The 24,586-nt window shown below is 38.2% G+C and overlaps 1 protein-coding gene across 2 annotated transcripts; it reads left to right on the top strand.

Annotated features, from left to right (window-relative positions):
• The first annotated feature begins 4,828 nt into the window (after positions 1-4,828).
• hook1 (hook microtubule-tethering protein 1) lies at positions 4,829-23,238 on the top strand. 2 transcript variants are annotated; one of them, XM_037770236.1, is made up of 22 exons: positions 4,829-5,026; positions 8,256-8,341; positions 8,559-8,631; positions 10,347-10,397; positions 10,735-10,867; positions 11,651-11,718; positions 11,919-11,981; positions 12,521-12,604; positions 15,393-15,556; positions 15,644-15,784; positions 17,039-17,240; positions 17,335-17,445; positions 18,421-18,508; positions 18,596-18,662; positions 18,762-18,902; positions 19,863-19,950; positions 20,196-20,227; positions 20,333-20,415; positions 21,401-21,501; positions 21,924-22,025; positions 22,149-22,217; positions 22,643-23,238. In XM_037770236.1, the coding sequence occupies exons 1-22, from the start codon at positions 4,991-4,993 to the stop codon at positions 22,799-22,801; spliced, it is 2,142 nt and encodes a 713-aa protein (XP_037626164.1). In that variant the 5' UTR covers positions 4,829-4,990; the 3' UTR covers positions 22,802-23,238. The 2 variants fall into 2 exon arrangements, with proteins under 2 accessions (XP_037626164.1, XP_037626165.1); XM_037770237.1 differs by lacking the exon at positions 4,829-5,026 and adding an exon at positions 8,784-8,851 and having other exon boundaries at positions 8,275-8,341.
• The last annotated feature ends 1,348 nt before the right edge of the window (positions 23,239-24,586 follow it).

Here is a 24,586-nt window from a genome sequence, read left to right as displayed (position 1 = left end):
CAGCCTCAAATAGATCCACGGTGGTGTAAACGTAGGGGTCTGCAGTTTCTCAACTATTCTCATATTGTACCATTCTTTGTTTTGTTTTTTGTGATCAACTTTTTATTGACTTTGTCATAAGAAAATTATTGTAGACAAGGATTCTTGCACATACAAACAGTATTTAACACAAATATCCATTACCTTACAATAGATAAATAAAATAAATAAAAAAATAAAAAAATAAAAAAATAAACAAATAAATACATAAAAAGAAATAAATAAGTAGCATTTATATATATATATATCTAAATATATATATATATATAAATTAAATTAATTAAATTTCCGATACTATATAATAAAAAAGTGACACATTATATCGGTGTAAGAAAATGTGGATGAATTACAGCTAATGATTTTTCTATGAGATACTGTACCATTGCACATACAAATAGTATTTAACACAAACTATATACATATGCCCATTACCTTACAATAAATAAATAAAGGAATGAATGAATAAATAAATAAATAAAATATATAAAAAGAACTAAGTAACATTAAAGATAAGAAAGATAAAGAAAGATAAATAAGTAACATTAAAAATAATAAATACATAAAAATAAAATAAATAAAATTTCCGACACTAGATAATAAAAAATTGACACATTATATCTGTGTAAGAAAATATGTGATGTATTACAGCTAAAGATCTTTCTATGAGATACTGTACAATTCTTTGTTTATTTTTTTTTGTGATCAACTTTTTATTGACTTTGTCACATGGAAACCATTGTACACGAGGATTCTTGCAAATGCAAACAATATTTAACACAAACTATATACAAATGCCCATTACCTTATAATAAAGAAAGAAAGAAAGAAAGAAAGAAATATAAAGAAAGAAATAAGTAACATTAATAACAGATATATAAAAATGACATTAAAGAAATAAAAACAAATCCTCAACACAAGATACTAAAAACTATATACATATCCCCATTACCTTACAATAAATACATAAATAAATAGATAAATGAATATAAAGAAAGAAATAAGTAACATTAAAAAAAGATATATAAAGATGGCAAAAAAGAAATAAAAACAACACAAGATAATAAAAACTATATACATATCCCCATTACCTTACAATAAATAAACAAATAAAGAAATATAAAGAAAGAAATAAGTAACATTAAAAATAAAAATATGTATAAATGAGGATATCCTGTACAGTGGAGGCTTTATGAATACAGCTAATGACCTTTCTATGAGATACTATACCATTCTTTTAATATTAATATAAAGTAAAAGTGTTGGCCAAATGACTCAAAATGCAGCAATAAAACTACTAAAATAAATTTGCTTTGATTAAAAAAAACTGTACTGTACAGTATCTTTACAGTGAATGAAGATATGATCATCATCCTCACATAATTCACCACAGCAGCCACTGCAGAAATATCTTGTGGTTCAGGTCATCTAAAAATAGCAGGCATCAGTCAGTGCAGGTCAGGGTCGCGTAGTGGCAGAGAGCAGCAGATAAAACACCTACTGGCAGTTAAACACAGCACAGAGGACGCTCCTGCAGGCCACACGGGTAAAGTCCAGTTTAAGGTCACACACACACACACACACACTGATGTTAGGGGTGTGTGTGACATATCAGCTGTGCTCATTGATCACTTAGTTGTTTGCTCTAAAGCTAAAAATAACAGGAAAACTCTGAAGCAATATTCACAGGAAATACTCTGCTCAAAATTCATCCAAATTGCTTGTTTTACACAAAATATCCTGCAGTTATTGTGTTCACTATTTGGGTTGATTGTACAGTTTATCAGTTGTTCTGTACTGTTATTGTTATGCATTGAACATAATATGAAATATCCATAAAATATGCCACTTTAGTTAGGGGTTGTCAGTTTACTCAATGATAGAAAAGGGGGTTTCCTTAAAGCAAAAGGTTGGGAACCACTGCTATAAAGAGTGATGTAAGAATGCCTTGTGTTAAATTCCACCAAATTCAAATATAATATGTAATAAAGCTGTGGTACATCTCGTCTTGTACAAGCTTTGTTTGGAATTTTCCATATTGTGACACAGAGACATGTGAGATTTGTTATCTTGGAGTGACTAAAAGCAGTCAGTCAGAATTCTGATTACACATACACCTTCACGTGAGACTTAGGTAACGTGAGGAGGTTTATTGTGTTCATGAGAAATGACTGACATTGGTTGGCATGCTGCCAAACTTTTAATGGCCGTCTGAGCGCAGGTTTGATTACAGAAAATACTTTCTATGTCCAGTAAATAGAGCCTATAAAACCATTCTATTTGCATTCAATATCCAACTTCAAACAATACCTGCAAAACTGGCTGTGCAGGATTTTTATTACCGTTGGCTATGTAGGGTGAGGTTATGTAGGCTTTTACAGTAGGTCAGGTAGTGAAACATGAAACAAACTGCAATTAACACGTCATGTTGGTTGAGCAAGTGCTATCACTTGTGTTGTTAACCCATAATATACCCATTTTTAGGGGGTTACAGGGGGCCTTTAGGGGAAGATAGCAGGTCAACACTAGATGTCACATAGCAGTGGTGTACATCATCTGAAAGCTGGGAACCTGAAGACTAATTTGAGATGCAGCTCAGCGCTGTGTGTCAAATTGTTCTAGTCATAAATCAGAAATAAACATGATTTAATTAATTAATTAATTAATTAAAAATAAATTGTGAAAGTGTATAAGGGTTTAGAACATTATAATAGAAGTATGTGATGGCCATCCCCATGCTATATTATGTCTCTTAAGTTGCTGCAGCAATTTTTGGGTTGATACCATTTATTACACAGATTTGGTGCTAAATTTAAAAAAATATTTTTAGCACACTAGAATTGATTAAAATTATCAATAATTCCTCCAAAGTACCACATTAAGACACCAAAACCTTGAGGAACACCATAGAAAATGCCATGCTGTGATTGGGTATCAAAAACCTTTGACATTTGGAGATTTCTGCAATTTTCCGGCAATTAGATGGCGAGCACTTCTGTTCTGGAAACTGCTCAGAAATCCCCTTATTGTCAATCTAGCTAGGAAAGCCATCCATCCTCTGAATGCTCTAGGTCTCTAGTTTGTGGCTGTAAAGTTTCATGAGTCTGTGATTATCCTAGAGGTCACCACAGGTCATTTTATACAGTGAGGTCAAGTTTAAAAAATGGTGTCACTACAATGAAATGGCTACTATGGGGACTAACATCATCACACATGAATACAGTTGGGCTCATTGGATTCACAAGAGTCTCAGTTTTACAGTGATACCCATAATTTATGCTAGCATGACAGATCCCTTAGGTTTTCATATGATATCTGTACCTTCACTCTAAATCTAAAACTGAACCTGCTACAGCCTCTGAACGTGGGTCTCAGGAGGTTAAAGTTATTGAATTAAAGTTTTTTATATTGTACTGTGAGCAAAACTCATTTTCTTTATATTGTTTTTGATGTTTGCTGTAAATGTATCTGTTTGTTTTTTTTCATGTTTGCAATTTCTTTTTCTTTATTGCACAACTCAGTAGACTTTCCTCACATTTATTTATATGGTTTTGTTTGCATTTTTTTTTTTTTAAAACAACACATGAAATTTGATTGCAATATGCTTTTCCTTTGTCTGCAATTCTATGCGGCTCCATGGGGACTCCATATACTGTCTTTTTCTGTATTGTACAGTAGAACTATAGGCCCCTTTTCACAGCAGACATTTTGACATGTCATTGCAGGGTACACACAGGTGTAATTAATAATAACATTAATTATATTATTATTGTGCACGCTGACTGACTGGAGTGGCTGTGATAGACTAAATAGAACAGAAGGACCATAGTTTATTTTACTAATTACACCTGTTTGCCCAACTATGACATGTCAATATGGCTGCTGTGAAAAGTGCCTATTATGACTTTGCTAACTGAATATGGGATGACAACCTCACTGGAGAGTCTTATTGAGCTATATATACTATATATTGACAGCAGATTGAATACAACCTACAAAACTAGTCTTTCTTTAATTAAATCTGATTAAATAATAAACATTTAACTGTGCTCCAATTGGATTATCACCTTTTTATTGACTTTGTCACATGGAAATCATTGCAGACAAGGATTCTTGCACATACAAACAGTATTTAACACAAACTATATACAAATGCCCATTACCTTATAATAAAATAAATAAATACATACATAAAGAAAGAAAGAAAGAAAGAAAGAAAGAAAGAAAGGAATATAAAGAAAGAAATAAGTAACATTAAAATAATATATATATAAAAATAAAATAAAAATTTTAAATAAAAAAAAAATCCCCTGTACTATATAATAAAAAAGTGACACACATATCTTTGTTTAGTTGTTTTGTGATAATTTTTTTATTGATTTTGTCACATTGAAATCAAGGCTTCTTGCACATACAAACAGTATTTAACACAAACACAGAAATTAATAAGTAACATTGAAAATAAAAAAATATAAAAATAAAATAATAAATCCCTGACACTATATAATAAAAAACTGTTTAAAACGTTTTATTTTACTGTGTTAATTTAACTGTGCTCCAATTGAATTTCCTCAACATTATCCATCAATAATGAAGGGAAGTTATTCATACAGATCAAAAATGTTTTGATTTTGCCCAGATAATAGGGGCGTATGTTAATCGCAGATCACGCTCTCTGATTGGCTAAAACCGCCGTCAATCATCACGGATCTCAACGCTGATTGGATACGGCTCCCTCACTCGAGAAAAGAAGCTGCGCCATTCACGTACATCTTTACGTTACTTCAATGGCGTAACGGCTGTTGTGGCTCCTCACTGTACGTATTTGTCGTTAGAGAGCTAACAGCTACCTCTTGGCAGCAGGTGAGGTCAAATGCAGAGGAAAGGAGCGGAAGAGCTTTACTGACAGGTGGAGGAGAATACTTTAGCTTTAAGCTAAAAGAAAAAGGAACAAATGGAGGAGACGTTGACGGAGAGCCTCGTAATATGGGTGAGTTTATTATTTATGTATTAATGTGAATGTGTCTCCTGATAACAAGGAGACTATGGAGGCTGGTTCACCTGTCTGGAGGTGGTTGGAGGTGTCAGCGTCTTCAGCAGCCGAGCAGGCAGATATAAACCAGAGAAGATGGTCGTCAGGTAGCTTAAAGGTTTAACAACAACATCTTTATACAAGATTATAAAAGATATTAGCTTCAGCAGTTCATTTAATAGACTGAGTCTCCATAGCAACAGTGTCAGTCCACTAGTTAGCTAGAGAGGAGCAGAGAGCTGCTAGCACACTGCAGGCTAATACATATAAAGTTACCACCACAAAAACAACAATATCCTTCAGTTTAGTGGCTGGATATAGAGAGTTAATCCCATTAACAAGGAGATATGTGTGGAATGTGGCTCTTTTGTTAACCTGATCAAATGAAGCTAACACCAGTTAACTAGAGTACCTTCTTTCATTTAGTGAAGCTAGTGTTGCTACACCTGTTCCTCTCCCTGGGTGTGTTTGTTGGGTTAATAATAGACTAATTAGCTCTCGTGTCAGGTTCATCTGACATCTAAACCCTGAGGCTATATCTAAGCCACATCATTACCTTGCTGAACAGCAGTCTTACAACTCAGTAAGAAGTTGTGCTTCACTTTAAAGGTCCCATATCGTGCTCATTTTCAGGTTCATACTTGTATTTTGTGTTTCTACTAGAACATGTTTACATACTGTAATGTTAAAAAAAACAACTTTAGTTTCCTCACACTGTCTGCCTGAATATACCTGTATTCACCCTCTGTCTGAAACGCTCCGTTTTAGCGCATTTTGACGGAATTGCAACAGAATTGAGTTGCTAGGCAACAGCTTGGGTCCATGTGTTACTTCCTGTCAGCTGATGACATTCACATACACTGCAACCAGGAATAAACTGGGACACATTTAAAATGTTTACGTTTAAAATTGTGTAAAGGGTTTACATATTGTATATTTGTGACATCACAAATGGGCAGAAATCCTGACAGCTTGTTTCAAATGCAGAGTTTCTGAATATGGGCTGTGTGTATTTCCCTGTGGATTGAGTGTTTTGATACTTTCACAGTATTTATATAATGGACTTAAGCCTGCTTTACAATAAAAAAAACATGAAAATCTCACTTTTTTATAATATGGGATCTTTAAAAAAAAAAAAAAAAAAAAGTTGCTCTGATGTCCTTTGAGGACAAAATGTCCCCTTCCTAAAAGTGATATAAAAATGTAAGTCAAGTCAAGTCAAATTTATTTCTATAGCACATTTAAAACAACATGAGCTGACCAAAGTGCTTTACAGACATAGGCAGAATAAAAACAGGTCAACAGAGCAAACAACAAAATCTCACACATCCACAGACATAGACAAAGATAAAATCCATTTAACTATATTAATATTATTTTCCACTTTCACTGAGTTAAATTTCCTGATCATAACTAGCAGATATTCATTCATTTTATGATTGTAATCCTTTAAATTAAAAAAAAATATAGTTTATTTTTTCCCTTTTTTTCGAGGTTGTTTTCATATATGCAATTTACAGTTCGTAATTACAATAGTTTATAAACCAATTTTTTAAGTAGTTGAGCTTATAGACGAACTCATTAAATACACTAGAGAAAACAACTTTAACATTCAAAATTTAAATAAAATTAAGAAAATAAATAATAATAATATTAAAAAGAAAGAATAGAATAAAAAAAAATAATAATAATAATACAAAAATAAGAGTAATAATGAAAAATTAAATAAACAAATAAGTTAATAGAAAATAAAGAGGGGGGGGAGCGCAAATATATAGTAATATCATTTACATGGGCACACACAGGCATCCTCCTTCACATGTCAGGTCACCTCCAAGCATATGTATATGTGCATGCGTGTTAACCCATGTAGCTATATTTTTCCTTCTGTTAGACTCCATCTCTTCTCAAAAACATCCTCCATATTCCTTATATTGTGAGTTCCCTTTTCCAAAACTTTTACCTCTTGAATTACTTCTCAAATTACACTTTTCCATTTGATAAAATCTGGGGGTTTAGTTTCCACTTTCAATGCCACTGTTTTTTATGGAGAAAAAAACATACACACAAAAATGTAATTATTTTCTGTATACTAAATGTTAGATTTTTTTTTGTCACAGTCATATGTCAATGATTAGCAACATTTAAAAAAAAATTGTGTTTAATAGTTTTCAGCTGAAAAAAACTCACACCCTTGACAAAATGTACGCCACAACCAAAATGATTGAAACATTATAAAAAGCCAAAGATGTTGCTGGTGAGGCACAAGGGTTAAGTTAGCCTACCAGGGTTTAATGCCAAAAAAAACGTACTGTCCAACTAGGGAACAACGAGTTCCCGGAGTTAAAAATAGCAATACCACTGTGTAAAAATACACTGTTACAAAAAAAGTCTTGTATTTAAAATCTTGCCTAAGTAAAAGTACAGACATACAGTATATTGTATTACTGAATTATAGTTCGTGATTCATTCATGTGTAGCATCACTTATGTTGTATACTGTAAATGTAGAGGAGTAAAAAGTACAACATTTGCCTCCAAAATGTAGTGGAAGTATAAAGTAGCATAAAATGGAAATATCCAAGTAAAGTACCTCAAAATTGTACAGTACTTGAGTAAATGTACTTGGTTACATTCCACCACTGGAAATTAGACACATAACTTTAAAACTTGTCCCCAAAGAGTGGACTTCATTTTAATACTAGATGTAAATGTTTTCAAATTGTGGTTATCTCTTTTTGGGCTAAAAATTTCAGTGGTTGGATGGAGTGAACGTTAAACTGGTAGCCTTTAGATAGGCCTCCATAAAGAGGAGGATGTTTACAGGACACAGTTGTGCAGTTCTTGTTTGAGGAAAAGGATGTTAGCCCTTGAGAATTCACCTTACACCACGGCTGCTGCTTGAATTATTCACAGGAAGCCTTTGTCTTTACCTGGCCGTTGTGGCGAATTTTCCACTATTATCTGCAGTCGAACATGTCAGTGCATCCCTGTCCTTTATTATCTCCTCTCTCCATTACTTGTCCTTCCCTCTTAGTGGTCTCAGCCCATCTGCAGTGTTGTGAAGAAAATAATGCAGTGTGCTTCCGCATATCACCACCTCCCTAACAATGTTTTATTCTCTGTACTCTCTCCGTGGATTGTTGGCCGGTCCTCATGATGATGCTGCTGTGTTTTATGCCTCTCAGCTGCAGACCTTCAACACTCCTGCACCCTGCAGAACGGTGGAGGATCTGACCACTGGAGCGGCAATATCACAGGCACTGCATCAAATGTGAGAGAACACACACACACACACACAGGAATAAAACATATAGGTCTTCCAGGAATTTTCTAGGAATTATTAAAACAATATTTTGGATACTGTAGGAAGTAATTAGCATAAGTAAAAGAAGGTTGACAAACATTCAATATTATCTAGAAGAATTTGACCTTGAACGGCACACAATTAATTGATTAGATGAACTGTTTTTCCCCTGTGTGTGCTGCAGAGACCCAGCGTGGTTCACTGACGGATGGCTCGGTCGTATCAAAACAGATGTTGAGGGTAACTGGAGACTGAAGGTACAGCGCAAAGCTGTCTTCTCCATCCCCTATCTCTCCTCCGCTCTGACTTTTCTCTTCATGTTTTGCTGAACCCCCCCTGTGTGCTAAATCCTCTTGTTTGCTTCAACCCTGCCAAACTGTCCTTGACACTGACCTCCTGCCTGCCCCAGGGGTGCTGCTCCTGGCTTAGTCCGCACTCTGACCCCACGCTCTGACTCCTCTGGTGAAATGTGTACATGTATGTTTGTCCAGATATGTCAGCTGTATGTAATGTAATTAGAGTTGTTCCAATAACAGTATCAGAAATGGCTCTGATACAGCCTAAAATTATCACGTTATCCTATCATTTATAACCTTATTTACGCGTCCCAGGAACAACAACATCACGTGTCACTCGCTACCACCGATGTATTAAGAGAAGTGGATACAGCTTTGTAGTCGGGCTCCCATTCATTCCTAAGAGAGTTGCTCAGTGGAGCATGAAGCCAAAATGTCTCGACTGCCGACTGACAAAGTACCCGGATCTTCCGGCAATCTTCCGCATCCATTGGGCCCATAGAGCAGGCACAGTAGCGTTTCCTTTAACTCCGCCTCCCAGCCCTCGCTCCAGCCTCGGTCTGGGTCTCATTCACATGAACGGAGGAAGGGAAATAACTCTGGATTCAGCTATTAGTGCATTTTACAACTTTTAGGACCTAATGCTATTCAAGTGTTCATACTGGGAAGTTGATTTTCCTCAAAAAAGAATATTCTCTGATTTACAGACATCTCTTTCCCCAATGTAAGTCTATGGGAAAAAGTATTTTTGGGCACAGTGGCATCACATGACGGACACGGAAGTTTTAAGTCCAGCGCTCTTCCTGAGGACTTGCTCCTGATTCGTATATCCTACTGCCAATGTGCAACACTCAACAGAGATGAGAGAGAAGGGAGATGGCTCACTCGTTAGCTACTTCCATCATCAGCTCCGGAAAAAACAATCGCTGCATCCGAAATCAATGATGGAAGTAGCTAACGAGTGAGCTACTTCCGGTGCTAGTGGAGAGTGTATATGAGAGTGTATTTGGCAATATTTTACACTGAAAAATCCCACCAGTAAAACGGCGATGTGTTTGTAACGCACTGGAATCGGATCGCTACTCTGTATCAGCCGATTCAGGTATCGGAACATCTCTAAATGTAATTTGCATGCCATTCTCTCTCCCTCTGTTTGGCTGTGAGTGTTTTCCCTGTTGATGTTTTTTTCCCCCCAAAGACCTCTTTCACATAAAGACGTTTTGACATGCCACAGTAGGAAACACACAGGTGTAAATAATAAAATGAATAGCGGCTGAATTCCATATAGGCACCTCAGTTTAGGTCCTGGTCTTGTGCTTGCTGGGCTTAATGGGACACAAGAGTAGAAAAGAGCCGTCATTACAGGTTCTCAATACGATATGCAGAGCAAAAGGATTGCCTCCACATGGCTGCTTTATATATTTACATAGCAAATAGTTGTTTGCTGCTATATTAATGCTCTGAATATCAAATTTAGCACATTTAATGTTGACTTTTTATGCTAAGACAGGTCAAAATGTCTGTGAAAAAGGCACATTTCCACTTTTGTACATTTGAGAAGTCTTGATTTTGTCATGGCATGAACATAAATTAAGTGGATCTCTGTTTGTCCTCTTGGTCCCCGTTTTTACTGTAAACTAAGTTCATAAAATGTATAATCTTGTGTGTGATCTCAGATGAACAACCTGAAGAAGATCGTTCAGATGGTGGTTGATTATTATAATGAGGTAGGTTGTGGTGATTGGGAGAAACACCTGCTGTATGTGAGACTCTTGTGTGTTCATTCAGTTCTTGTGGGAGTTGTAGTTTGCATTGTTTACGTAGCGCCAATCCCCGGGAGCCAAGTGTACAGTTGAGATAATAACAAGCATCAAGAAGTTCAGGCCTGGTACATACAATACATCCACATATTATATAATATCCCCTTCGTTAAATCAACACACATTGACATATTTTATTCTTCAATCCTCTTAGTTGTAGCAAAACTCAACCAACACAGCTGTTTACAGGTAGAGCTCTTAAAATCAGTGCGGTTTCACTCACTATCTGTCTCTGTACCATCAGGTCTTAGGCCAGGAGATCTCAGACTTCCCTTTGCCAGATCTGGCCCTGGTGGCAGAGCATTCACACCCCGTGGAGCTGGGGAGGCTGCTGCAGCTCGTATTGGGCTGTGCTGTCAGATGTGAGCGTAAACAAGGTACAGTACGTGGCTGCTTCTGTATAAGTTTTTTTGCCAGTCATATTTAGGCACATGTGGTGCATGTTGATTTTACGTCGCAGCAGTCGACAGTTCACGTCGTCAGTTTGTAAGTTCTTCAGGGTGAGTGGAGAAGACATAAAGCTTGCAATTTGTCACACCTGTAAGTCGTGGAGGAACAACCTTAAAAATAAAGTTTTCTGGGCGCCCCGGAAGCTCAGCTGGTAGAGAGGGCACCCCATCTACCAAGGCTGAGACCTTACCACAGCAACCCGGCGTTCGAATCCAACCTGTGGCCCTTTGCTTCATGCCATCTCTCCCCCCATTTCATAACTATTACTAACACTTATCTTTCATAAAAAAAAAATTACAAGGTTTTGACCATCAAAAAGGTCCTGTAACTTGATGCTATTTAATTTACATGTTTTATTATGAACTTACTATTGAATTTCAGGTTTCCATGAAAGAAAAGTTACAAAAATGTTTGTGTATGTTGGAATTGACAGGTCAGACTTGTAAAAAAATTGCAAATCGGCCAAGAAAATTGCAATCTCTGCATCTCAATTGTCCCATCAAATTCCTGTTAGGTTAAGGCCCGTCAGCCGAACAATGTGTAATTATTGCCCTGCCAAACCTCTGACAAAGGCAGAGCCCACCAGGCAGCCTGGCTGGGAAATCAATGACGGCAGTGTTACATTAGAAAGTGGGACACAAGTTGCTGAAAACTACTAAACGATGCAGTCAGTGTGTGTAGTTGATGAGTCTCTCTCATTCTGTCGACAGAATACATTCAGATCATCATGACTTTGGAGGAGTCTGTGCAGCATGTTGTCATGACAGCCATCCAGGAGGTCAGTCTGGCTTGAATACCAAGTGTCTCCCTCACTCTGATGAGAGGTGTTAAAGATATCCAGAAGAGCTTGGCTGAGCACTTGTACTTTACTTTAAAGGGACTTGAACAGCAGTAATTGTTGAGGGAGGGCAGAGGGAATACATGTGTTTCTGATGAATCTGTGTGATACATAAACCCAGTGATGTTTTTCCTCCTCAGCTCATGCATAAAGAGACCATGTCCCCGTTTGGAGCAGAACTGTCGGGGGACTTGGAGCAGCAGGTCAGTGCTTTTACCACCTGGGACGTCTTCTTATTGTTTTAACAAAGTCAGTACTTTCTGCTGTTTCACTCTCTAAGTGAATTTGAACTTGGTAATATTAAAAAAAAAAAAAAAAAAAAAAAAAAAAAAAATTCAAAGATATATTGTGATTATAACTTAAACCACTCCAAGAGGAACAAAGTTAGAAACCCTGAACTTTATAACATTTGGCAGACGGTTAGCGTCACAGCTAAAGTTAACATTACCATTTCAAAGGAGTCACTTCAACCTTGACTCTCATCACTTTGAGGAAGAGCAGGACCAGAATCCCAGTGCTCTAATATTGACTCTCACTGCACAGTGCATCAGCTGCCTGAACAGGTAGAGGGGCGGCGGGACGAGTCTTTTGTGTAACAGGCTTGATAATTGTACATCCATGAAGAGGAAGTGACGGTTATAGGAGGGCCTGAAGGCCCCTCTGAGACTTCTGACCGGAGTATTGCAGCAGTCATGTGAATGTACAATGTTAGTTAAATTCTGCTTTTCCTTCATGTGTCCAGCTGAAAAAAGCCCTGGAGGAACTCACTGGACTTCTAGCAGAGAAGGAAGCGTTAGCCCAACGCTGTCAGGAGCTTGACATACAGGTGAATACAAATTTGCTTTAATGCCACTAATTTCTTTAACGCGTTAACACAATTTGCGAGTGAAAATACTGGTATCATATGAAACTAGAAAACCTAAGGAATCCATTGGTACCAACCATGTCATACTTGCTTGTTGGGAAGGAGGATAAATAATGCTCAAAATGTGCCCTAAATTTTGGCGAGGAAAAACTGGCATAGCCATTTTCAAAAGGGGTCCCTTGACCTCTGACCTCAAGATGTGTGAATGAAAATGGGTTCTATGGGTACCCACGAGTCTCCCCTTTACAGACATGCCCACTTTACGATAATCACATGCAGTTTGGGGCAAGTCATAGTCAAGTCAGCACACTGACACACTGACAGCTGTTGTTGCCTGTTGGGCTTCAGTTTGCTATGTTATGATTTGAGCATATTTGTTTATGCTAAATGCAGTACCTGTGAGGGTTTCTGGACAATATTTGTCATTGTTTTGTGTTGTTAATTGATTTCCAATAATAAATATATACATACATTTGCATAAAGCAGCATATTTGCCCACTCCCATGTTGATAAGAGTATTAAAGACTTGAAAAATCTCCCTTTAAGGTACATTTTGAACAGATGAAAAATGTGCAAATTTGCGATTAATCCCGATTAAATATTTTAATTGATTGACAGCTCTAGTTTCTACAGAAAAATATACATTAATATGATTAATTTATAGCTGTCTAGCCTCAATGCTTTCTGTAGGTTTGACAATATTCAGATCTCCATGTCTACACACACACACACACACATACACACACACACACACACACACACACACACACACACACACACACACATGCCTGTGGTACAGTATAAACAGGAGTTGTGTAATGCGCTGTAATGCTCGGGTTCATTGTCTGGAGCTGCTGTGGCAGAAGGACTGTGGGCTTAGAGTCTGGGCTCTGCTGGTCCCTCTGTGGCAACCAGCCCATGCTCTGCCACTGCTGGAGGGCCTTACTCAGCTCTGTACAGGCAGGCTAGACGTACTGTAGCACTGATCAACTGTTCAACTGGACTCTCGACAGATTGATTTGTTCTGTCGCCAGTCTTGCTCGTCTCTCGCTGCAGCGAGGTAAGTCCAACACGGCCGACCGTTCGGCACAACTAAACCCGTCTAAACTAGCTGCTCAGATCTTCGCTCTAACTCTGCTAACAGATGGCTCCGTCAGGATTCTGTCCGAGACGAGTCACGCAGTCTGTGTTTAATGTTTTGTGGTAGTCTTCCAGTAATCAACCCAGGAACATCTGTCATAACCAGGAACATCTGTCATAATGTCATAATAACCATTTAGTCATCTTCTGTTGGTTAAAGCAACGTCATTATCTTTGTAATGCATCTTGTTCTATATAGTTCATAGGAAAATATGGCTTCTTTATTTTACATGTGTGACAAGTTTAATCCATTGTAATGCTATATAATAATATTATGTTATTTTGCATACAATATATATGTATCAAAACATTTTTTTATTATTTTATTTATTATTATTATTATTATTATTATGATATTTATTTGATCCATGTAGCCCAGCTCTAGTTAAACGTATCATTTCTAATGTTAAACACCGATCCTAGAGGTTGTTTTCATCTAGTTTATATATATATGTTGTATACAAGACTTTTTTTTTAAACAATGTCAAGTTAACCTCGGGCTAATAGTCCAGTGTCTGGTGGTTAAAAAGTACACATCAGGGAAATGACGGGTGAGAAGTCAAACTAACTAACCGTGCATTAATATGTTTGCTTAAAGTGCACTTTGTCTGTGCTCTGCTTCCAGCATGGATTAACTGCACTGTTTGCTTTAACAGCTGGGAGAGGAAGACAGTTATCTCTACTGAAGGGGTGTGTCCTTCTGATGCTCACATGTGACTTTGCTGCTTTGCATGAAATAAATGACCAAAGAGATATTTAACATCACAGATTCATCCTGCTGACTTGACACAAATATACATTTTAGTTTGTATATTTAATTCACCTTGAAGGGATGGTTCAGGTGTTTTGAAGTAGGGTTGTATGAGGTACTTATCCATAGTCAGTGTATTACCTACAGTAGATGGCAGTCGGAGTACCAGCACGAGAGCAAAGTAATGTACTGCTGTACAAAGGCCTACCAAAAAAAATCCATTTCAGTTTAAATACATGCTATATTTACAATATTTTCACCGCTTTATCTCTCTGTCAGACAGCTCTTTCCAACGGGGAACTGAAGCCATCATCTATGCTCTCTTCAAAGTAACCAGACTCCTTTGACAAAATCAGTAATTTTACCTCGCAGAACACGGGAGTTGCTGGTCTACCGCTGCCTTGATCGGTTAGTTTGTTTGTGTTTGTGTTACTTTGGTGAATTCGAATTAATCCTTTAAATCACCAAGTTCACACAATAACACAAACTTACTGATCGATCAAGGCAGCGGTAGACCAGCAACTCCCGTGTTCTGCGAGGTAAAATTACCGTTTTTGTCAAAGGAGTCTTGTGACTTTGAAGAGATTATAGATAACAGCTTCAGTTCCTTGTCAGAAAGGGCTGTCTGACGGCAAGGTAAAGCGTTGAAAATATTCTAAATATAGCTTTGCTCCCATGCTGTTACTCCTGTCTGTTTCTCTGGGGGCGTACCGACTGCCATCTACTGTAGGTAATACACTGACTATGGATAAGTACCTTGTACAACCCCACTTCAAAAAATCCCAAACTATCCCTTTAACTCTGTTAAAATTGTGTCACTTTGTGAGAGTGGCTCTAAACCTTATTGTACCTGGACAGGTGGCTGTTCTGCAAGAGGAACGGAACAGCTTATTGGCTGAGAACGATGTCCTAACAGACCGAGCCAATCAGCTGGACACGTTCGACGACCCAAACACCCCCTCAGGAAAGAAACACAGCCAGCTGCAGCAACAGTTTGAGACGCTGCAGGAGGAGAACTTCAGGTGCGTCACGTTCTGCTTAAATGTACCGCAGCAGCCTCGTCATGGTTTGCAAAAGTCTGAACGATTATGCGCATTTGCATCTTTTAGGCTGGAGGCCGCTAAGGATGACTACCGGATCCACTGTGAAGAATTGGAGAAGCAGCTGATCGAGGTTCAGCACCGTAATGACGAGCTCACCAGCCTGGCAGAAGAATCTCGAGCACTCAAAGATGAACTGGACGTTCTGAGGTTTGTGTCTGTGGGGGAAGTGCAGATCCTATCTTAACTGTTTGGTAACCATGGTAATTGGACCTGATTTAGGAAAAAAGCCATTACAGATGAACAGTTCCTCAGTCAATGTTCCTATCCTAACTTAAGCTAGTAAAAGTGCATTACACAAGCATCTTAACTTCTAACTTTAAGATAACCGTTAAGCTGTCCTCCTAACTTTGACTTTTCCATCAATTTTCTTCTGCTCTCTGGACATAAGAGCTGCCTTCCTCTTCGTATCACTTGTCAATGTAATTATTTTCCTTTTGATAGCATCAACGCTCCGTTGTCTATCTTAGCCCACTCTCTTTCTTTTATCTCCTGTGTTAGCGTTGTTGTAAATTTTGCAAAAAGAACATCTTTGGATTTCTCTCCAGATGTTACCAACACCTCTAACTCAACTGTCTTAAATTTAAGTACCCAATGTTGTTTTTGCTCCATTTTTTTTTCAATGTTTCAACGTATGTTTCAGTTGGTTTCAATGAGAAAAAACAACGGTTAAAATGTTGTTTAGCTCGGCAAGATGAGAAAAGTAGTGTCGGTTGCTAGGTAACACGTTGATAAGCGATGTTTGATTGATTATTTAGGATTTCCTAACCCGAGATAAGGGTGAAGTAAGATAAGATAGCATTCCTAAAGTTAGTTAGGATTTGCTTCTGTAATACCAAATTGGGAAAAATCCTATTTTAGACCTCTTCCCATCTTAACTTTAACAGCTGGGAGAGGAAGACCCCTGGTCTGATGAAGTATGTTCTTTAAACGATGTAATAAACAGATTTTTCAGCTACTTTCTTTCGTCAAGGAGCAGCACAAACAGTCATGTTTTGGTGCCTCAGAATGGGAAACTAGCAGTTTCCTTAGCCAGTTGCATGGAGAGGGAAGGTCAGCTCATGATTTCACTGATTAGCACACCCTCAACAAGAGGAGCTAATCAGTAAAATCAGTAAGATTAGCTGATGTTTTGTTTGACTGGATCAAAAATCTGCATACAAACGGCTCTCCACAGACAAGCAAAGAAGCAGGAAAACAACATCAGCACACAGTGTAATATTTCAAAATAAAGTAAAATAACTCTAAAAATTGTAACAGTTCTTCATCTGTGTAAGTAGAGATCAGGGATTAAACCCTAAAGATAAAAAACTCTTCTTCCTGAAGCAGTTGGAGTCATAGTTTTTTATTGATAGCTTTTTTAAATTGATATTCATGTATGTATTTTGTTTTCTCATACTGTAGAAACTGCTCAGATCGGGTGGTGATGCTGGAGGCCTCAGTGGATACGTACAAACGTAAACTGGAGAATCTGGGTGATCTGAAGAGGCAGATGAAGCTGCTGGAGGAGAATAACATGACCTACATGCACAACACCGTCAGCTTGGAGGAAGAACTGCGCAAGGCCAACGCTGCCCGCGCACAGCTAGAGACCTACAAGAGACAGGTAAGTTAAGGGAAAATCCGTATGTTATAAATCTCATAAGGTACAGATTTTATTTTAGTGCAACATATTCTTTTATTCGTCTGCTATCTGTCAGGTCCAGGAGCTACACAGGAAGTTGTCTGAGGAGTCGCGGCGAGCAGACAACCTGGCCTATGAGATGAAGAAGTTAGAGGAAAAGCACGAAACTGTGATGAAGGAGAAAGAGGTGAGGCAGCTTTTGAAATGTGTCAGGAAGAATCGGCAGAAGGATTTTTTTTTTTTACTCTTGCTGTGGTAACATCCTGTTATTTTAACATATCTTCCTCTCCAACTGAGGTAGTTGATTTTGGAGCCAAGGAGGAATGGTTAAAAGTCAGGGCTCAGCTTCAATTGATAATGTTAAAAACCACAGTCCAAACCAGAAATCCTGGTCAAAGAGTATAGAAGCAAAGAGTCGAAACTCTGGTGCTTTCCTGACATTAGCCGCTAGATGGTGCTGCGGTAGCGCTGCCGCCATTTTGGACTGTAAACGCCAATGAGTCTGTGGCCATGGATGTATACACGTCTGTAAATAATTTTTTTTAGGTAAATCAACTTCCCAGTACGGACACAACTTGCGATTTTTAGGTGAAGGAGTGAAGATAGTGGTATCGTGTGAAACTAGAAAACCTAATGAATCCATTGGTACCAACCATGTCATACTAGCTGGTCACGAAGGAAGTTAAATAACGCTCCAAGCTTACACTAAATTTTGGCGAGGAAAAACTACCATGGTCATTTTCAAAGGGGTCCCTTGACCTCTGACCTCAACATATGTGAATGAAAATGGGTTCTACGAGTCTCCCCTTTACAGACTTGCCCACTTTATGATAATATGATAATATGATTATTAAATACCTGACAAATCTCTCTTTAAGGTACATTTTGAACAGAAAAATTTCAATTAATTTGCGATTAATCCCGATTAACTATTTTAATCGATTGACAGCCCTATTTTATATCTGTCTTATTCTATTTTAGCTTGTTTTTATTTTTTTATTCTGTTGGCTCTTTAATGACTGTTTTTAATTGTATGTAAACATCCTTTTATACGGTTTCTTTTGCACTTTGTCTCAATGCTTTTGATATTTTATGTAAAGCGCTTTGAACTGCCTTGTTGCAGAAATGTGCTATATAAATAAACTTGCCTTGCCTCCATTAGAGGATCATCATTGAGAGAGATTCTCTGAAGGAGATCAATGAGGAGCTGCGATGCACTCAGGCTCAACAGCACCAGCTCTCCCAAGCAGGTGTGTGACTGGACAGTCGTATCTGACACTAATGACGCTGCTTTGTCACTTTGTTATTCTAAAGTGCACATCCTTTTTTTCCTGCAGGGATTCTTACTTCTAGCAGTCCCAGCCATGATAACCTGGCAGCTGAACTGATACCCATTGAGTCCAGGTAACGGACACGGTCTGACAATGTAGAATGTGTTTACTCTCTGTGCTGCAGTGTGGTGTGTGTGAACACTGACCTTGTACTGTATGCGTGATTGTTCAGAGAAAAGTTCATCCGACTGCAGCATGAGAACAAGATGCTGAGAGTGCAGCAGGAGGATTGTGAGAGGGAGAAGATCGCTACACTGCACGCCCAGCTGGAGGAAGCAAACAGGACACGCAGTGAACTGGACACAGAGAACAGGTTAACACAGTTATACCCTTTCCCACCAAAATTAGGGTTTATATATGCAGGTTTTTTAAACACCTGGAAAACCTGCTAAAAATAAGCGATAGACTCCTTTCCCATTGCCAGTTGACGAGTATAGCTTCTCTGTTTTTTCCTGTTGTGTCACGTTCAACGTCACGAACGCACCAGAAAACAGGGTTAGTAAACAGTGAAAATGTTACGGTGGTTACTTCTTTTTGATATCTGTTACTTATTCAATCTCTCTTTCAAACTCTCAAACCAGAGTTGGTGATTGTTGGAACAGTGGAAAGACTAACCAAGATGGTTTTGATGAGTTTTATTTAGGGTTGTCAAAGTTAACGCGATAATAAAGTTTTAACGCAAATTTGTTTTAACGCCACTAATTTCTTTAACGCATTAATGCAACTTACGATATTGATATTTCGGAGGTTGTAGCGGGCTCAGTTTAAGGAACTAGAATGAAGATACTGGCATCATATGAACCTAGAAAAACCTAAGAAATCCATTGGTACCAACCTTGTCATACCAGCTTGTCGAGAAGGAGGCTAAATAACACTGCAAAGTTATGCTAAATTTATGGCCATTTCCAAAGGGGTCCCTTGACCTCTGACCTCAAGATATGTGAATGAAAATGGGTTCTATGGGTACCCACGAGTCTCCCCTTTACAGACATGCCCACTTTATGATAATCACATGCAGTTTGGGGCAAGTCATAGTCAAGTCAGCACACTGACACCCTGACAGCTGTTGTTGCCTGTTGGGCTGCAGTTTACTATGTTATGATTTGAGCATATTATTTTATGCTAAATGCAGTACCTGTGAGGGTTTCTGGACAATATTTCTCATTGTTTTGTGTTGTTAATTGCTTTCTAATAATACATATGTACATACATTTGTATAAAGCAGGCATATTTTGTTAATATTTCCTTCCTCTTCCCGGTGATCCATCTGCAGATTGAGTCGAGAGCGGATTAGTGAGCTGCAGCAGCAGGTGGAGGACCTCCAGAGGGCTCTGCAGAGTCAGGCAGCCAAACCTGATGATGTGAGTGTTGCAGGAGCGCCGGCACCCACACAGAGAAAACTTCCCACAGAGCTGATCTCCTTAAGCTTTTTAGACTTTGTGCAGGCATGGCATTATGGAAGGAAATCACATTAGTTTATGTTTTCAGTCCAAATGTTAAACTGATTTAGAGGTATTTTTTCAAATGTGTTTATTTTGCAGTGCACAATGTAAGCTTTTGCGCTGTATTTGTAGAAGCTTTAAAATCTGTCCCCCTTTTTTTTCAGTCAAACCTGAAGCGGAAACTCGATGCGCACATGTAAGTGTGAATCGTGTGTCAATTCTTGTATAAAAGTTGAGATGTAAAATGAATGCATGTGCTCTCCAGTAGAGGAAGGTAAAGGAACAGCATTTGTTTCTTTAGGGTCCAGCTGAACGAGGCTCAGGACGAAATCATGAAGAAGAAAGAGCTGCTGGAGGACCTTCAGCCTGACAACACTCAAACCTGTAAGTCTTCAATCACACGTCAGATTTTTCCTAATATGACACCGCTACTGCAACCAATTATCAGCTAATCTGACCATGTTCTGCTCAGTGCATTATGCTAAATTTTGGCGATAAAAAACTGGCATGGCCATTTTCAAAGGTGTCCCTCGACCTCTGACCTCAAGATATGTGAATGAAAATGGGTTCTTGAGCATGTATTTTATGCTGAATACAGTACCTGTGAGGGTTTCTGGACAACATTTGTCATTGTTTTGTGTTAATTGATTTCCAATAATAAATATATACATACATTTGCATAAAGCAGCATATTTGCCCACTCCCATGTTGATAAGAGTATTAAATACTTGACAAATCTCCCTTTAAGGTACATTTTGAACAGATAGAAAATGTGTGATTAATTTGCGATTAAATATGTATGTGTATGTATTGGGGCTGCAACTAATTATTATATAAATAATATATAAAAATATACATTATTATTTTCATTATCGAATAATCTGCAGATTATTTTCTTGATTAATTGCGTGTTACATCAAATGTCAGAAAATTGTGAATAATGTCCATCCCAGTTTCTCCAAGTCCAAGGAGGTGTCTTTACATTTTTTGTTTTGTCAGTCCAAAACCCAAAGAAAACAGGAAATCGGCATATTTGAGAGGCTGAAAACAGCATTTTCTGCCATTTTTGCATGAAAAATTACTTTTACGATTAATTGATTATCAAAATAATAATTTTTCTGTCGATCGACCAATCGATTATTTTAAACTTGGTTATTTGTATGAAGTATATTTTATTTACTGCTGCTCGTTGTCCCATGTATCGACCCATGTATGTTGATCTGATGCCTCTTACATATTATTGCCTGTGAGTTTTTAAGTTATGTGTATGGTGGACTGGGTAAGCTGCAACATGTAGCCTTCTCTGCAACACTGCATCAACACACAACAGCACAATATGAAACCTCATAACTTCTCTCTTGCCTCTCAGCGTTGAAGCTGGATGAGCTGATGGCTGCTCTGAAGAAGAAGGATGACGACATGAGGGCCATGGAAGAGAGGTACAAAATGTACCTGGAAAAAGCTCGCAATGTGAGTGATTTTATTTTCGTATTTTATTCTAGTTTTTTTTTTTTCCTTAAAACACAAAGTTGAGTCCAGTAGTTTGATCTGACTTCAGATCGGTTCTTTCTTTTGTGATGAGATGAACAGGATGGAAGGATGAACGTGTGGTAATTGTTTAAATTATATCTGACTGACAGTTGGTGGATATTTGGGTTTAGTGGTGTATATATATGATGAATATTAATTGTTTGAGTTATGAAGAAGGGATAGGATCATATAAGTTTATGCTTTTTCCTACTCTTTTTTTGGACGAGTAATATTTATTTATATTGTTTATGAGAAGTTAATAGTTTTCTATATGTCTACTGTTCATTTTATTTGTTGTTTTTGTTTTTACTTATTTGTTACATGTTGTACATAAATAAATAAAACAAAAATTGTGCTTGTAGGTTATCCGAGCGCTGGATCCTAAACTAAATCCAGCCACCGCTGAGATCCAGGCTCTGAGGAACCAGTTAGCAGATCGGGACAAGCAGATTCTCAACCTGGAAGTAAATCTGCTTCTTGACTCGTTCACTGAACATATTTATTTATATATCTATTATACATATTTATTTAAACAAAAGGACTGTTTTTTCAAGCTTAACTCCTGTTTGGTTGATTTGCCTCCGTAGCGTCAATGTGAGCAGGCCAAACTGAGAGAGTACGAGGAGAAGCTGATCGTCACCGCGTGGTATAACAAGGTACAAAGAAGTCAAATTTTCTGATGTGGTTATATACTTTTTATGACGTACTTGTTCAGTTCAGTCACTTTATTATCCCAGATGGGAAACTTGATTTGCAGTCAGGTGCACAAGATATAAATAGAAGTGCAAAACAAAAGGTACAAAAATGTTTCCTGTACATATACAGAACACAATAATACATAACACTACAACACAACAATCTCCAAAATTCTGAAGTACATGTGCGTCTAAACTGGGTTGAAAAACGATGCAATCTGGTTGTCATGGTAATGAATTACATCTGACTATTAACCACATCCTCATTCTCTGTTTGAGAAAGAATGTTAACCAAAAAACAGGAAGTAAAACTGTCTGGAGGGGGGCTTTAACTTCCTAAGGAAGGTAGGATTGACACTCTGAATTTGTCTTTCTTTCGTCCTCAGAGTCTGAACTTTCAGAAGCTGGCAATCGAATCACGTCTCGGTGGCTGCACCTCCTCCGTGCTATCCCCCGGCCAGTCCTTCTTGTCCCAGCAGCGGCAAGTCTCAAACGCCCCACGCCGGGCGCTTTCCATCAGCGTGCCTGCCACTACCTCCAAGTAGACCTCGTCATAGAGCCAAATGTCTCACCTTTTACTCAGAATACTCTCCCTCAGTCCCTCCCACCAGAGAGCACTCAAGTGACCTTAAACACATCAGCGCTTGGGGAGGGGGGTCAAGGGTCAGCTGATTGGGATCAGTGAACACTTGCTTATCAAACATAACCTTCTAGGTCACCCACCTGAGACTATAGCTTACTGTCCCACAATACACTACAGGCGGACCTTTCATGGAACAGGATCCAGTGTTCACCTCACTAGCTAAAGTCTGGTGTCCCAACCTGTAGAGCATATTTCCCATCTGCCCTGTGTGTTTGCTTCTCCAACTGCACACTCAGCTGAATACTTGCTATAATCCATTTAGCCTTCACTCTCTTACATCCTGTCATGCTGTGTACTTTAACAGGAATGAGAGAAATCAAAAAAAAAATGAATGCTTAATTATTTTATTCAGAATTGGAGCCCGTAATATAAACATATATGAATGTGATTTTGAAAAAGGGTTACTTGAATGCTAAAGCCAACTAACGTCAGATGATTGTTGATATATGGAAAACTATACAGTCATACTATGCAGTTAAGGGGGCACTAATGTAGTCATCCTGCAGACTGACGAAAAAGACTGACGTGCTTCGGATGTCTTTGAGAAAATGATCGCTATATTTGGTGCTGGCCACCAACTGCTTTTAAGCATCAAACATCACTTGTCATGTAAAGCTGTGAAAGTCCTATAAATCATGTTAAAGGAAGACTTCACCCACAAAATGATTACAGTGGAAACTGCTTATAGTGATCAGGGTTACAGTGATGAACCGCTTATATGGATCAAAAAGCTTGGGACAGAATCATTCTTATACAAACGCTGTTTAAATATTTTGCTTATAGTAATCAAGTTGTCCGCTTACAGTGTTCATTTTGGGTCTTTTCATTAATGACAACATATGGAAAAACACTTTAAAACTATGTGGGACTAACGTTAATTGAAGTTTTGTTTTGTTTTTACTTTACTACCTTGATACTTTGCCTCGCGGACCGTCTGCTTTCCGCCTGGATACCTGTGCTGCGTGCACATTGATAACGTGATGGGAAAAGGAAAGTCATGTCTGAATGAAAAACAAACACCCACAGGGCAAGCGCCCTCGTCAAGTGGATTGATAATGTCTGGTCACATACTGTAATGCCCCCATAGTGAAACTTTTTCCGATCCTCAACCGGCTCTGCGGCTCACATGCAGACCGGTGCCCGTCTCCCCCCACGCCGCTACCGGGCAAGAGAACGAGGAGCCCCTGCATGCACGCAGGCCAATAACGGCAAGGACTCACCCTCAGTGAGGGAAAAGGCATAAGAATTGGCAGCGAGTCAGTAAATAGCGAAGCGGTCCGTTTCATTACTTTGTATTCATGTAATAAATATACAGATGTCCATTAGATGGTAATCTGCATTAGAAATGATGCACAACAACAAAAATGTGGTTATAATAATCATCCTCTTATATTGATCAATTAGACCCGGAAAGACGTGATCACTGTAAGCCACCACTGTATTTGTTTATCAATTACTCACCCCGTGTTACCTTGAATTGTCGAAGAAATCTTCTCTCATGCCTCCACGGTGAACGGAGAATCAAAAAACAGAGAAAACTCTTGATGAATTGAATTAAATGGGGGCCGCGTTCAACAACGGCAAAACTATATCAAAACATCTGTTCACAAACTCTCACACAACTCGTGCAGAATAATCCAAGTCTCATTCATTCAGTCGTATGCTCACTACTCCCCAAACACATGCA

The sequence above is a fragment of the Sebastes umbrosus genome, chromosome 5 (genome assembly GCF_015220745.1).
Source record: "Sebastes umbrosus isolate fSebUmb1 chromosome 5, fSebUmb1.pri, whole genome shotgun sequence".
Taxonomy (NCBI): domain Eukaryota; kingdom Metazoa; phylum Chordata; class Actinopteri; order Perciformes; family Sebastidae; genus Sebastes; species Sebastes umbrosus.
Note: the sequence above shows the minus strand (reverse complement) of the source record. Positions and strands in the feature narration are given on the sequence as shown.

Bases quoted from the DNA above. Each gene is read 5' to 3' on its own strand.
- hook1 (XM_037770236.1), top strand. From the start codon at position 4,991: ATGGAGGAGACGTTGACGGAGAGCCTCGTAATATGG. The intron at 18,903-19,862 runs GTTAACACAGTT...ATCCATCTGCAG, and splicing joins GAACTGGACACAGAGAACAG to ATTGAGTCGAGAGCGGATTA. The intron at 20,228-20,332 runs GTAAGTGTGAAT...TTGTTTCTTTAG, and splicing joins CGGAAACTCGATGCGCACAT to GGTCCAGCTGAACGAGGCTC.